Consider the following 14,477-nt stretch of genomic DNA (forward strand, 5'->3'; position numbering starts at 1 on the left):
TTAATTAGCTACCAAATTTGTTAGAGTAACATTACAGACATACATTTTTTAACATTATTCTTCTTTTTATAATACCTCTAAAATTATATGTCACTTGCAAGGGGTTACTATTTAACAATATTTTTACTTACCCCCAAACTACTCCATTTGGTGGGAGGTGGGGGGGTGAAAAATTTTCTTAAGTTGGTTCTATAGATATGCCCTAAAGTAAATTACTTTATCTCTATTCATAAGAAAGTCAATAGGTGGGGGGGGGGGTGTTGGAACCTTTCATACACACCGGATAATAGTACAGATTGCGACATGTAAATAGAACCACAAATCTAAAAAACTCAGAACTTGCTCTGCAACTATGCATTAACTTTCTAATCGCAACAGGTATTAAGTTGCCCAATTTTGGCCTACAGTGATTACTTAAGAGGGAATTAATTTTTTTTACAAATTAACATTATGTCAGATACACAAAGGTTAGATATGTTACCACAATGTAACGCCTGTCAGTAGTCAAGTTAATATATTGAGGAGTTGAAAAGAGAAATTCATATTTAGAAGTTCACAGCAGTGTCGTTCTGATTGCTATAATGTATAATCTCACATACTTAACACTGTAACAGTAACTCACCTGAACATTGACCAGATGGAAGTCAGCCTCCCGTATGAGGAAGGAGGCCCTGGCCTTGAGCTGTCCACTGTAGCTGGTAGCCAGGATGAACAGGTCCTGTCGTTTGTTCTTCTCATCCTCTTTGATCCTTTCTATCTTTTTCTCGATGCATTGCGACAGCTTTGCCAGCACCGGGTAGTGTGGCAGGATCTTGATCAGGACGATCAGAGAGTTTCTGATCTGCACGTAGTCCTTGGACTCCAAGCATACCAGTATAGCCTGTTCACAGAGAAGAACACAATTTTTAGATGTGTCTGAGTAATGCAATCCTTTAAATATTTATATTATTTTTATAAAATCAAATCTTGAGTTGCTTTAATTGTTGCAACTTTATCATTAGACAAACTATAAATATATTCAATCTGTATGATCAATGATTTTGGTAACTAACATTGGTAACATTAGTAACTGACCTTGGTGATTTTGTAGTGCCACTTGTGACATACGTGACGGTAGTTCTCGTAGCCGACGTGATCATTGGCTTCCGAGAACTGGTTACTGACACGGAACTTGGTCACAAACCCTGGGTAGCTGGCACACTCCTACGTCACATCACAAGAAATCATAATTGTGCCCATTTTGGATAAACCATTATTTTAAGTGAAATTGATTAATAATGAAAAATCAAACTAAACGAAACTAACCTAAGGTCAAAACAACACGGTTCTCTTATATTATTTCAATATTATTTTAGCAACACACACTTTCTTACATTAGGGACGCGATTATCCGGTAGATGGGATAATTTATGGATAATCAAAATTTCAGATAAAATGGACCACCATTGAAACTTCCTTCTGATTAGTTTTGATATTGAAAATCCGAGCAGCTCACACTTCCAGCATTTGATATTTATAGCCTTAGAATGTAACAAATTCTTAATGGAAAATAGGCTAGTACAGTATAATTGTAATTTTTAATTTATTTATTTATGGATAGCTGCCTTTGTCCCCCATACGATATATATATATATAGTACAGTATATAGAAGTAAGTGATGTGTCAAATCCCGAATGCACAAAATCCTCAACACAGATTCGGATTCAAGAACCGATCAAGGGGATTCGAGAAACGCTTAACAGGATTCAAGAACTGAATCTGCAAAAATAATCAGCTACAAAATATTATCAGCTGATAGGCAGTACACAAATTACCACTCGCTTAAACATGTTTTTGCAGTACTGTGAGTTTTAAAAACCATAGATAGGTAGCCTAATTAACAAATTATCCCAGTTTGTAAATAATACTTTGCTTACAATTCTGATTTTGTTTTGTTTTATTAGAATGTTTTCACTTTAGTGCGTAAGATATGTGTGACTCTACTGTACTAATAAAAAACAAAATGGCTGATCCACCTACTGAATAATAATAAACATTTTACTGAGCAGGGTCCTTGTATATTTTGCAATAATCAGATTCATACGATTATTTTATGGACACCACAAAATGACTGTTGGACTCATGTTGAAAATGAAAAACTGTAAAATATTGTTTAATGCTCTGGTGTAAAAATGTATATTACCTCATCGAAGATTTCTTTCTTGGAGTGCCATCGCATGACTGTCTCGAGCATGTTGCAGAGGAAACGGCCGTAACGGTTGGCTTCGTTCTCGGTGCATGAGGTCACGGAGTATGTGATATCACAGAATAGCTGCAACACAAACACAGTGTTATAACAAAGACGGGCAGATGGAGTATCAGACACACAGGCAGACTATCCTTTGACATTGTAATCAGTGTCCTTCGACCATGAGGAACCCATCTACTACGTTTCTAGTCTCTAGGACAGACAATTACATGATTGCTACAGACTCCTGTAAGGTCTTTAATAATAAGGGATTTTCAAGGGGCCAATAATGATTATTTATGCAGCAACTTACAGGTGCCTACAAACATGAATTAATTTCAGGTAAATATTCAAAATAAGCAATACAATGAAATAACAATAACATTGATCCTTGTACAAATTAATATGGTTTTTCTACCTTTTTATGAAGTTAGTTGATATAAAACAAGAGTATAAATCAGCTTTTTATTTCAAAAATAACAAAAAAGAAAAACAAGATCCAACACTTCTACTTCAGACTCATCCAAGTCAGATTCTACTTAATGTCATGAATATCACTACAAGGATAACCCATTCTGAAGTATTATATAATCAACACTGTATAATCTACTGAACAAAGAACAACACAATGATTTGTTTACAAAGAACAATCTCCGCTGTACAGAGGTTAACAACAAAATCACATCTGGAAAAAACACAAAGATTTTAACCCTTTGAGTGCCACAGCGTCGCTAATTTTGACGGTACGAAAAGTGCATAAAGTGCCAGCGTCGCCAATTTTGACGTTTCGTATTTCGATAATATTTTATAGTACAAGATTATTTTGGCCAAATAATCAGACGGCTGTATTCAATAGGTTCCAAACTATCAATATATACGAGTTTTATGTTGTTTCTCTACTATTTTATCCGTGAAACTTATGTTGTTTGGGTACTTATCAAGAAGCCACTATTTTTGGACGAGTTTTCCTTATCGGGGACAAAATAAATTACAGGATTAAAAACAACTGACTTTATTTAACCTATTTTGGAATTTACAAGTTATTACGACAATCAATTAAATAAAAAACTATAAGAACAACGTTTCATTATTCGAAAATGTCAGGTCATTCGTGTGTTTATTTGGAGACGATTTAGAGATAGGAAGTATGACTCATCGAGTATTTTTCGATTCATTATGGAAGAAGGAACGTATAATGAAGTTTATTTTGATCTCTGATAAGGAAAACTCGTCCAAAAATAGTGGGCTGTGATAAGTACCTGTAAGATAATTTTGTCTTCCAGTCACGCGACGTAGCGGACGAGTAGGCCTACCGTGTTGCGTAACGGCCTTTCTTGTTGTTTATGTGCCGATAACCAAGCATTTGAGTAAATACAAAATAAAATAGTAACTTATACAGTATTTTACTGTATTTCTTTACAAAAGTAATGTATGATTTGAGTTGTGTTCAAGCGAAAAACGTGAATTTTCAGTGTAAATATTATTAGGGTTATTATTTAGTAAATGTAAACTTTTATGTAAATATGTTAGCAAGTATTTGTTTCTAAATTTACTAATCATATTTATTTGTGTTGTATTAATGTTTTATTAGATTTATTGGGAAAACTACATCATTACTAAGTAATTTCTAAACTCTGACAAATGAAGTACAGTTTATAAAATGTCGGTACCGGGCAGCATTTAGTTAATACATATAATGCCATGTTTTTAAAATTCTAGAACAAGATATTACACACGGGTTTTATTTAGAATCATATGGCATTTATCATGGTATAAAGAAAACAAATCTTAAAAATACCCTATACACACAAATTAGGTTGAAATTTAACTTTGTATACAAGTAAAAAACTTTTTTTATAAATACTGAAATTTTTACATTTTTATAAATCAAATTTTATTTGTAACGATATGTATCATATTCTGCATTTAATAAGAAAAAAAAACAACAACAAAATGATGGAAATCTGTTTGGTAGTTATTTTACAACAGCTTTTTTCCCAAAAGCTTACAAATATGTGAAAAACAGCGTGGCACTTTATGCATAAAAATTCGGAAAATACCCGTGGCACTCAAAGGGTTAAACTAGAAATAAGATAAAATAAAATCAAAGACCTCTAAACATTAAAATAAACTCATAGGCTTTCAATTAATGTATAATTTAAGGTCTTTGACGGGTACTAATACTTTTAGCGGTAACATACGAATTGACCCTTTCGGGGCCCATCGCACTTTGGAAGTTACGCGATCAACACCAAACGGGTTGGTTGATGCTTCCAGGGTTAAACTAGACCAAAACAGCAACTATTAAGTCTTGTTACAAAAACAAGTACATAAAAAACAAAATTCTTCAGTTCAACACTCAAGAGCCTATAAAGGAATACTGACTCTGTCGTAGCAGAGAAGTGTGGAGAAGTTGGCAGTCTGGAGACTGTGCAAGATGTGCACAAACTTTGCACAGTAGAGGGCGTCCACAGTGGTGAACACACAGCGGGGGAACAGGCAGAGCTGGAGCAGCTGTGTGATGGTCTCATTCTTGGCTGCCTTCGCGCTGCGCGACAGGAACCAGCTGTCCTTCTCCTGCAACACCCCATCAGTGGCATACAAGTCTGCTCTGAGACACAGTTAGTTCTAACAAGGATCTAGTCTACATCCAACCCAATCTCGGATGCTATAATAAATTCAGTTTAATGTGTGTTTTGTCTAAATGTGTATAAATTTTAATTTTGTTATTAAAACAATTGTTATATTTTAAATTTAAAAACAAATTAACCCTTAGAGCGCGTGCTAAAATTGGCTAATTTCCCTTTAGCGCTCATTTAATGCTCTCTATTTCAGGTGTGAAATATTGAAACATAATATTAAGAATGCAAAAAAATTATTAATTGTAACACACAAACAAGGCGAAGAACACACCAAAGTTAAAGTTGAAAACAAAGTAGTGCATCAAAACCATTAGCAATATGCCTGAAATGCACAAAACGAGGAGAAGCACAAATCACAACACAACACGGATGTGCTGCTTTACAAGACACAAACAGCATAGATTTACGTTGACAGAACATAGAATATCGTCACTGCACTCTCATTATAATAAGGCAGAAATTTAGAACCCATTTGTTTACTGTACCCATGGATTTTATAATCACTGTTAATCAGTTCTAAGTAAACCCAGCACAATTTGTACCTGTTTCAGACGTGCCATAACCCTGTCCACATGCTCCTGTTGCTTCTTCTTCTCGTCCTGCAGCTTCTCTATGAGGGCAGTGTACCTCTCCACTTCTTTCTTCTGCTTACTGGCAGGCTGCGAAACACAATATAAATATGATATAACTTACAGTCTGAGGCATCAGAAATGAATATGTGCAAAAGTAATCAAGTTCCTTAGTGTTTTGATTAATGTGTGCAGTACTATGATGAGTTCTAAGAGTAGTGTTATCGTTGGGCGATAAAGTTAAAATTATCAAACGATTGGACAAAGAAGAGGAAGAGAGAGTAGGAAAATGACAAAGTTACGGTTGGAGAAATAAGAGCCCCCCTTCCTACAGTTAACATAGAGCAAATATTAAAGGTACTATTGTATTGTCTTGAAAATACAACCACAACATGGTTGATTTTTTCCTAAAAAAGATTCAGACTCAAAATCAATTGAAAAATCAAAATATCTCAAATCTGCTGTGATTTCCCATTTCATTGATTGTAAGACACAATCATGTTGAACCACCTAGTCCAGCAACATAGTAGTAGGTGACATCTTCCTTATGCCAAACTAAGTAATGAGTTAGTTGGACTAGAAAATATTCCTGCATGTTACTTTGTCTGTCTGTTGTGATGGTTGATCAATTCTAGTAAAGAGTCACGAAGGAATTGAGGTGTCCAAACCAAGGAGTGTTCTTTGTTGTAGGAATGTTATTTTCGCTTAGCTAGTAATGATACAACACTGGAGATATTTCCACAATAGCAAAATATGATTTCATATACAATATTAGGCTTAGAATTCATATATTCTATGTTCGTGATTTCGTCCATGTCTATTCAGTCATGACAGCTGATCGGCATTACACAAATTAATGATTGCTAAAGAGTAAATAGTGTAATTTTATATACATTTTTTAAAGAATAATTTATCTTTACTGAACAAAAACATTTACTAAAGATCAGTTTATATTATTCACATATTGTTCAATCGTTTCCTACTTGACATTCAAAGAAGATATTCAGTCCAGGGGTCCAACGAAGAGGATAATTTTTTGAGTACCAAATAGGTTAAACTATTATATATTTTGGTACTATTAATTCCTTACAGAGTTGCTTACGTATTGTACTAACCACAGCAGATATTTTCAGTTTACATACTCTAGCTACTAATCTGCCATCAGCAATGCACGACAAAACGTAAAGTGTCACGTACCAGCTCCTTAGAGATGGAGGCAGTAGCCTGGATCTGCCGAATCTTCGCCACCTCCCGATCGTACGCCTGGGTGGGGGTGAACAGGTCGTACATGGTCAGGGACCAGAAGGTGGTGAGGAACTGTGGAGAGATGTCCTCCCACACCTTGGGTGGGTGTAGGGGCCGCACACTCAGCGCTACGGGACCCATCACTTCAGCCACCGCCTCACAGTACTTGGCCGTCTTCGTCGCTGTAGACAACTTCTTGCTGTTGGGCTCAGCCTTGCGCAGCGCATCGTACTTTTGCTGCAAACAACAGTACATCATAATCTATCATCGACATAAACTGTTTGCAAACAACTCTACCAACTGAGCAAAGGAACTCAATCCACCCACTAAAGAAATACTAGTATAATGACATACCGAAAAATTCACATTACATAATCGGTTCATGGTAAGTAACTTTTTATCATATGACTAAATATTTATTACAATCTGTGCCGCAAATTAACCACTCACTGAACTGCCCTTAATGCAACACTCCATCAAATCTATAACAAGTAGCATTTATTCAGTTTTTGTATTGCTGGCTATTCGCTGAGAACCTCAATATGGGCCATGTCTTGTCACAGTAAAACTGCTCGAAATCAGTTATTTATTATTCGATTTAAATAATGTTGGTGTCATTATATTTTGTGATAATATCCTCTAAAAACTGTTATTCATGTAAGTCTTGAGAAAAACTGATGGTTTTTTTAAATATACTAAGTTTAAAAGTTTTAATGGCCGTCATTTTGAAAATACTAAAGATAATTTCATGATAATCTTTTTGGTAACTGGCCTTGTTATCATAAACATTTGAACAAAATTTGGTATAGTTAACCCTTTCAGTGCCAACGTCCGACTACACGGACGTACATAAAACGTGCATGAAGAGCCAGCGTCCGACTACATGGACGTACATAAAATGTGCAAGAAGAGCCAGCGTCCGACTACACGGATGTGTTTTAAAATATTCGTAAAAAATACAAAAAATATCTAAACAATCCTAATTTTGTTATAATTGTATTTATAAAGATATAAACTAATAAAAAACATTCAGTTGAATGTATTTCCATTACATTAGTGTTATAAATCAAACAAAATACAAGTGGCTGTGGACGTCGCTAGTCTGAGTGAGCTGTTGTCTGTTGTTTACTAACCAACTACGTAGTTTCACCGATTGCGCCGAGCTAACTTGTTGTTGTTTCGTTTATTGTTGTAAAATGTTTACAAAATGAAGCATAGTGCATCACCTCTTAGTGAAAACACTTTACAGAGAGTGTTAGAAGACGATAGTGATGTTGTTGTGAGTGATAGTGAAACAGAGAGTGAAGAGTCTTCTAGTTTAGGTTATGAGAACACAGACAGTGACCCGGATTATCACCCTGAGTTGCCTTCAACTTCAAATACTAGTAGGCCTAGACTAGATAACTTGTTATTTAGAGCAAATGTTCATAATGATCTTTCGTCATCTGAGGATGATGCCCCAGACATAGGACTTGACTTTGAAAGTCCCCCTAGACCTAGGCCTAACCTACAAACAAGGCCAAGAGGTCGGCCAAGTAATGTAGGCCTATATCAATTGTCTGAAACATCCTCTTCAGATTCTGAGGATGGTATGGGATGGGATGAGGTGGAAATGGATGGGAATATTGGTTTTTGCCATCAGTTTTCATTTGATGAGCTAACGGGTCCAAAACATGCTCCTCCTCGTAACTCCTTCCCGTCAAATTATTTCAAACTTTTTTTTACAACAGCCCTCCTAGAAATATTTGTAAAATATACCAATAAGTATGCCACAGAATATATAAATAAAAGTCAATTGAAACCACACAGCCGGGCAAACTCCTGGAAACCTGTGTCTCTCTTAGAGATGCAGGCCTTTTTAGCAGTGCTAATAAATATGGGTATAAAAAAACAGCCAACTATTTACAGCTACTGGTGGACCAGTTCTAGTCAATTTATTCCCTGGTTCCCAAGAATGTTTACCAGGAATAGATTTCAAGCAATATTGAGATTTTTGCATATGGTCGACACAGTTCCGCTTGCAAAACCAGGTGAGCCAGATTATGATGCATGCGCTCGGTTCAAACCACTGATTGACCATGTAAATAGGGTTTTTAAATTTCATTTTTCCCCCGGTCAGAACCGTGCGATTGACGAGAGTATTATAAGTTCCAAATCGCACAGTCAGCTGAGGCAGTACTTACCAAAGAAGCGACATCGGTGGGGAATAAAGCTTTGGATGCTATGTGACTCGGTCACCCACTACTGCTTGAATTTCTTTGTCTATAAAGGGGCGAATGGCAGTGACAAAGATGAAATTAAATCTAATGGATTGGGCTATTTTGTTGTGAAAAGGCTTTTGGAGATGGCTGGCCTATTAAATAAAGGCTATCACATTTTCTGTGATAATTTCTTTACTTCTCTAAAGCTTGCTAAATATCTTTACAGTAAATGTACATTTTTGACGGGTACCATGCGTATAAACCGCAAAGGACTTCCTGATTCAGTAAAACCTAAGTTCAAAATGGGAGAAAAGAAGTACTTCAAAAAAAAAGAGATGACTTTATTAGCATTCAAAGAAAAGCAGTCCCAGACAAAACAAGTATTAGTTTTAACTACAGATGGCACAGTTGAAGATGAAAAAAGGAGCAAAAAATTTGGAAATCACATCAAAATTACTAATAAGCCAAAAGTCATAAGGAGATATAATGATTTTATGGGAGGGGTTGATGGAGGGGACCAAATGTTAAATTCATACCTCGATGAGAGGAAAGCACTCCGGTTTTGGAGGAAAGTTACTTTTAATATCTTTGGGCGCATGGTACTCAATTCTTATATAATTTATAAGAAAAATACTGACAAACCCCTTCCTAGGCTAGAGTACACTGTGGCACTAGTAGAAGAACTTTCCACTGAATGGCTGGCCCTCCAAGAAAGGAGGCCTATGTTGTATACTTCACCTGGAAACAGCAGGGAGGGTAATGCGGCTAATAACGGCAGTGGTGATCCCGATTGGATAATGTTCTTGAACAAATTGGCAAATAAAAAAGAACTTAATTGCTCTGTCTGTAGTAAGAAAAGTACTCAGGCTGGAGGAAAAAGGAAAAAGGCCACATTTGCTTGCAAAACATGCAAAAGGGCCACCCATATTGTTTACCATTTCATAAGTGTTAATTTTTATCTCATTCAAATAAAAAAAACTTTTAAGTAGGCTATAAGTGTTTATTAATTGTGTAATTTTAAACTTGAAATAGGCTATTTTTCCCAATATTTGCCTAATACATAATTTTCTAAAGTGAAAAACAGTGTTTAGCAAGATGTGCGAAAAATCCAAATACGCGTTATTTTTGAAAAACAATGATAAAACCTTTATTTTTGAAGATAGATGTAAAATTTGTTGTGTATGTGTTCAAAAGTATGTGGAGGTTCAAACACATACTCAATTTATGGAACAAGGATTTTTTTACTGGCCTTATATTTACACCAAACTGAAAAATGTATCATAAAATTTTATGTAAGTAAAAGTTTTTCTGGTTTTATATTTTTAATGCATGTTGTAGTAAATTTATTTTTCAGTATTAATTTAAAGCACATTGTTTAGAGCAAAACAAAACAAAAAGTAACAATTTTCATCCATAAATAACAAAACTATGACAGTTTTTGCAAACTGCTGAAAAATTGGCAATTATAGCCTGGCTCTTCTTGCATGAGCATAATATGGCACTATGCCTGGCATTTCTTGCACGCGCACTAGGGAGAATGTCTGGCACTGAAAGGGTTAAACTTATTTTTAAGATGTTAATTTTTTCTAAAAAACACATAAAGACAGACAAAGGGAAACCAAGCATCAGAGACCCATGTTCATATGGTGAAATATGTTTGTCTTGACCTAAGCAATAACGTGGTATACCTTTGTCCAGAGAGTTACAGGACACCCTATATATTAATACATTAGACAAATTAAAATTCACAAAATATTCTTATTGCCCAAGAATTCATTAATAAAATAAAATAGAGTTTTCAGCAGCCAGCCACTTGCTTCTCTTTATGTATACTATTACAAAAAGACTCATTTAGACTAAAACTAACTGATATTTCCAGATAAATCAAGATAATAATTGAAGATCACAGAATCATGAGTTGCAAAACAGCCACGAAAAACACCAACAGGATGGATAATTACTATTTTGAAAAGTTTTAAAGTTTACATTATCTATAGAAGCACCTTGAGCAAGACATATTTAATGATGTTAAGAAGTAGGAAACACTCACATTGATGGCGTGGGAGAACATGGGTCTAGCCAGGAAGAAAGCCACGTCCATGTGTATGTGGTACTCTGCCAGTTGGGAGTGTATGGAGGGCAGCTTGTTGACGTACTCCTCCACAGACAAGGTCGAGCCCAGGAATGTGCCGAACTGGACTAGGGTGTCTTGACACTGGAAACATTATGTTCAACAGACAAAATCAACTACGGACCCATGTAGTATATTACTAGGTATAGTTTAACCCTTTGAGTGCTGCAACGTCACTAATTTTGACGGTACGAAAAGTGCGTAAAGTGCCAGCATTGCTAATTTTGACACTTCATATTTCGATAATATTTTATATAGTACAAGGTTATTTTGGCCAAATAACCAGATATCTATATTCCAAAGGTTCTAAACTATTGATAAATACGAGTTTTGTGTTGTTTCCCTACTCTTTGAACTGGGAAACTATTGGGTACTTATCAGGAGGCAACTATTTTTGGACGAGTTTTTCTTATCGGGGACAAAAGAAATTACAGTATTAAAAAGAACCAACTTTTTTAACCTATTTTGAAATTTACAAGTTATTACAACAATCAACGAAAACAAAAACTAAAAGAACAAAATTTTATCTTTCGAAAGTCACAGGTGCTTCGTGCGTCTAGGCCTATATGCAGGCGAAAGGAATTATGACTCAGCGAGTATTGCAATAATACTGAGGTACCTATGTGATGATTTTGTCTTCCAGTCACAATGTAGCGGACGAGTACTATGTTGTCTAACGGCCATTCTTGTTTTTTATGTGCCGATAACTAAGCATTTGAATAAATACAAACTAAATTAGAAACTAATACAGTGTTTTACCGTATTTCTTTATAAAAATAATGTAGTTGTTTGAGTTGTTTCCAAGAAAAAAACGTGAGTTTTCAGTGTAATCAATAGGGTTATTTTGTTTTTTCAAAGTTGCTGACACCCATACAAAAGAAATGTAAGCAAATAGTCGTCTCTACATTTACTAATCATATTTATTTGTGTTATCTTGATGTTTTATTTGATATATTGTGAAAAGTACACTATTACTATGTAATTTCTAAACCCTAACAAATTAAGCACAATTAATTTATAAAATGTCTGTACCGGGCAGCATTTTGTTAATACATACTAATAACACGTTTGTTTTTTTATTGTAGATTCATATATTATACATGGGTTTTATTTAAATTTTATAACCTTTATTATGGTATAAAGAAATAAAATCTTAAAACTACTGTATACACTCAAAATACGTTGAAACTTAACTTTTTATATTTTTGTAGAGCAATTTTGTTTGTGACAATATTTCTCATACTCTGCATTTAATTAGAAAAAAAAACAATAACAAAATGATGAAAATCTGTTGGATAGTTATTTTACAACTTTAATACCAAAAACTAACAAACAAATATGCAAAAAATAGTCCGCACTTTATACATATTTTAGGGATAATTTTATCCCTAATAGTTTTTTCATTAAACATTTATTTTTAAATCACAAAATGCAGCGTTTTTAATGTGCGCCTTAATTAAAATCTGCTAACTATAGTTCTATTAGTGCAAGATAGCTGAGAGATGGCTCATTTTAAAGAGGGTGTCATGGGCTTTAATTTGATAAAACGTCTAATCATCCAGACATAAGCACTTCTAAGTATGTTCTTCAAACATATGGTTACCCGGATGTTGGCGTTAACTGACTCTTGCTGCATCTAGTAAATATAAAAATAGAATGAAAAACAGTTAGTGTAATTTCAAGTTTTGTTTTCAAACCACAAAATTCAAGAACAGTACAAAGCTAATAACACATATTTATGGACTGACCTGATCGTAAAGTTTGCCCACTAGTTTCAGATGGCTCTTCTCGGTCTCACGGTAGATGACACAGTAGCGCTGTTGAGCCATCAGCAGACAAAGAGTTACGGCCAGGTTGTCCACTGTCAGAGCATCTTTGAGCCGCTGGGACGACCGTTTGGTGTTGCGCACTTGGCTGAAGTACCCGGCCTACACAGAACAACTATTATCTTAGTTATGTTAAATAGCAAAATTATAAAAGAATAATTTACAACCTGGCTGTTTAAATCAGTTTTTAGATGTATAATATTAATAATCATATTCTGTAAAGAATGTATACTGTTTATATAAGAATAAACATCAATGGTCCTAAGACAAATCCTTTGGTACTAACCTTTGGTAGACCTTTTTGAAAAAAAAAATAAATGAAATCCTTTTACCCGTTTCAAAACGGCAGACGTTAGTCGGTTTTGAGTTATTTTGATGGAATAATTTATATGTCTGCCCTAATAATTTAAAGGTTGTGCCAGACCCCATAATCACCTAAAAAATCTTGTACAAGCTTTGAATTCCGACTGTAATGTCTTGACAGATTCAGGCAGATATTTCCGTTATTAAAAGCACAACACACCAAAAGTTTGAACAATACTGACCTCGCCCTTGAGCAATTCTCCACCTGCCATAGCGTCCAGCTGCTCCTTGGTCATCTCTTCTGCAGCCTCGATCCCAGCCATCTTCTGTACTACTTCCTTCAGTACCAGCAAGTCCAAACTGAAACATTTCACTTTGTTTAATGTTAAGTCATTAAGATATCAATGACTGCGTTTGTCTCTTCGAGGACCACAGCAGGTTATAAAGAATCCACATAAATGTATTTTGACGAAAACTCGTTATGTAACTTACCTTTTCTGTAGCTTGAGCTGGTTGGCCAGGTACTGCAGCAGACCTGTCAGTTCGATGGTGTACTTCTTGAATATGTAACCGCAGAACGTGGCCAGGCTCTGAAGCCACAGAGACAGGGAGGTACCGTCATGTTTGAACCTGTCCCTCTCGGCAGCGACTAGAGCCTCAACGACACAGTAGCCCAGCACGTCGTACGACATGCTGGTCAGATATTTAAGAGCATCCACCACCGGCACGATGAGGTTGTCGTATGTCTGGATCTGTATCAGCATCTGTACACAATAGAGCATTTTGGTAACGGCCACAAATTCGGTCAAAAGTCACAATTCCGACAAGTATATTGTGAACTTACCTAGTTAAATTTAACATAACTTAGCCTTGACTGAAAGACTATAACTCACATAATCAAACAAGGAGCCCGGAGAGTAATGGGTCAGTTTGCCGATGTGCCGACCCATGGGTTTGATGGTCTCCTTGGTGACTCTCTTCATGATGAACTTGATCTTCTTGAGTGTCTCGCCCCTGCGTCTGAGCAGCTTGGCATGTTGCAGGTGAGTCTCGTTCTTCCACCTCCCATACAGGCAATACCTACAAAAAATGGAGAACCGAGTGTCAACATTGTTGAGTAGGAAATAAATCAGAACAGGAACATGTTTATTTTCTGAAGAAAACCTATTTTCTTATGTATTAGGAACATTTCTGAATGTCATGTATATCAGGATCACGAATCAAGTAACTATCAGTTTTGATCCTTAGAAACTTCATAGTGAAGCATCCAACGATGTTAGAGATTGTGTATTCTTGTTTTGTTTCTTTTTTTAGTTTGATATTTAATTAAAGT

At 35.5% G+C, this 14,477-nt stretch overlaps 1 protein-coding gene across 5 annotated transcripts in view; it reads right to left on the reverse strand.

Moving 5' to 3' along the window:
- LOC124357980 (THO complex subunit 2) overlaps positions 1 to 14,477 on the reverse strand; it is a 51,630-nt gene that overhangs the window by 23,680 nt on the left and 13,473 nt on the right. For all 5 annotated transcript variants that reach the window (XM_046810154.1, XM_046810152.1, XM_046810151.1 and 2 more), the window contains 11 exons: positions 14,038 to 14,224; positions 13,637 to 13,908; positions 13,387 to 13,504; positions 12,764 to 12,943; positions 10,935 to 11,099; positions 6,636 to 6,920; positions 5,412 to 5,528; positions 4,613 to 4,804; positions 2,183 to 2,311; positions 1,075 to 1,203; positions 623 to 880 (listed from right to left, as the gene is read on the reverse strand). In XM_046810154.1, the coding sequence (XP_046666110.1) occupies positions 623 to 880; positions 1,075 to 1,203; positions 2,183 to 2,311; positions 4,613 to 4,804; positions 5,412 to 5,528; positions 6,636 to 6,920; positions 10,935 to 11,099; positions 12,764 to 12,943; positions 13,387 to 13,504; positions 13,637 to 13,908; positions 14,038 to 14,224 (2,032 nt within the window). The remainder of the gene's footprint in view (positions 1 to 622; positions 881 to 1,074; positions 1,204 to 2,182; positions 2,312 to 4,612; positions 4,805 to 5,411; positions 5,529 to 6,635; positions 6,921 to 10,934; positions 11,100 to 12,763; positions 12,944 to 13,386; positions 13,505 to 13,636; positions 13,909 to 14,037; positions 14,225 to 14,477) is intronic.

This window comes from Homalodisca vitripennis, chromosome 3 (assembly GCF_021130785.1).
Source record: "Homalodisca vitripennis isolate AUS2020 chromosome 3, UT_GWSS_2.1, whole genome shotgun sequence".
Classification (NCBI taxonomy): Eukaryota; Metazoa; Arthropoda; class Insecta; order Hemiptera; family Cicadellidae; genus Homalodisca; species Homalodisca vitripennis.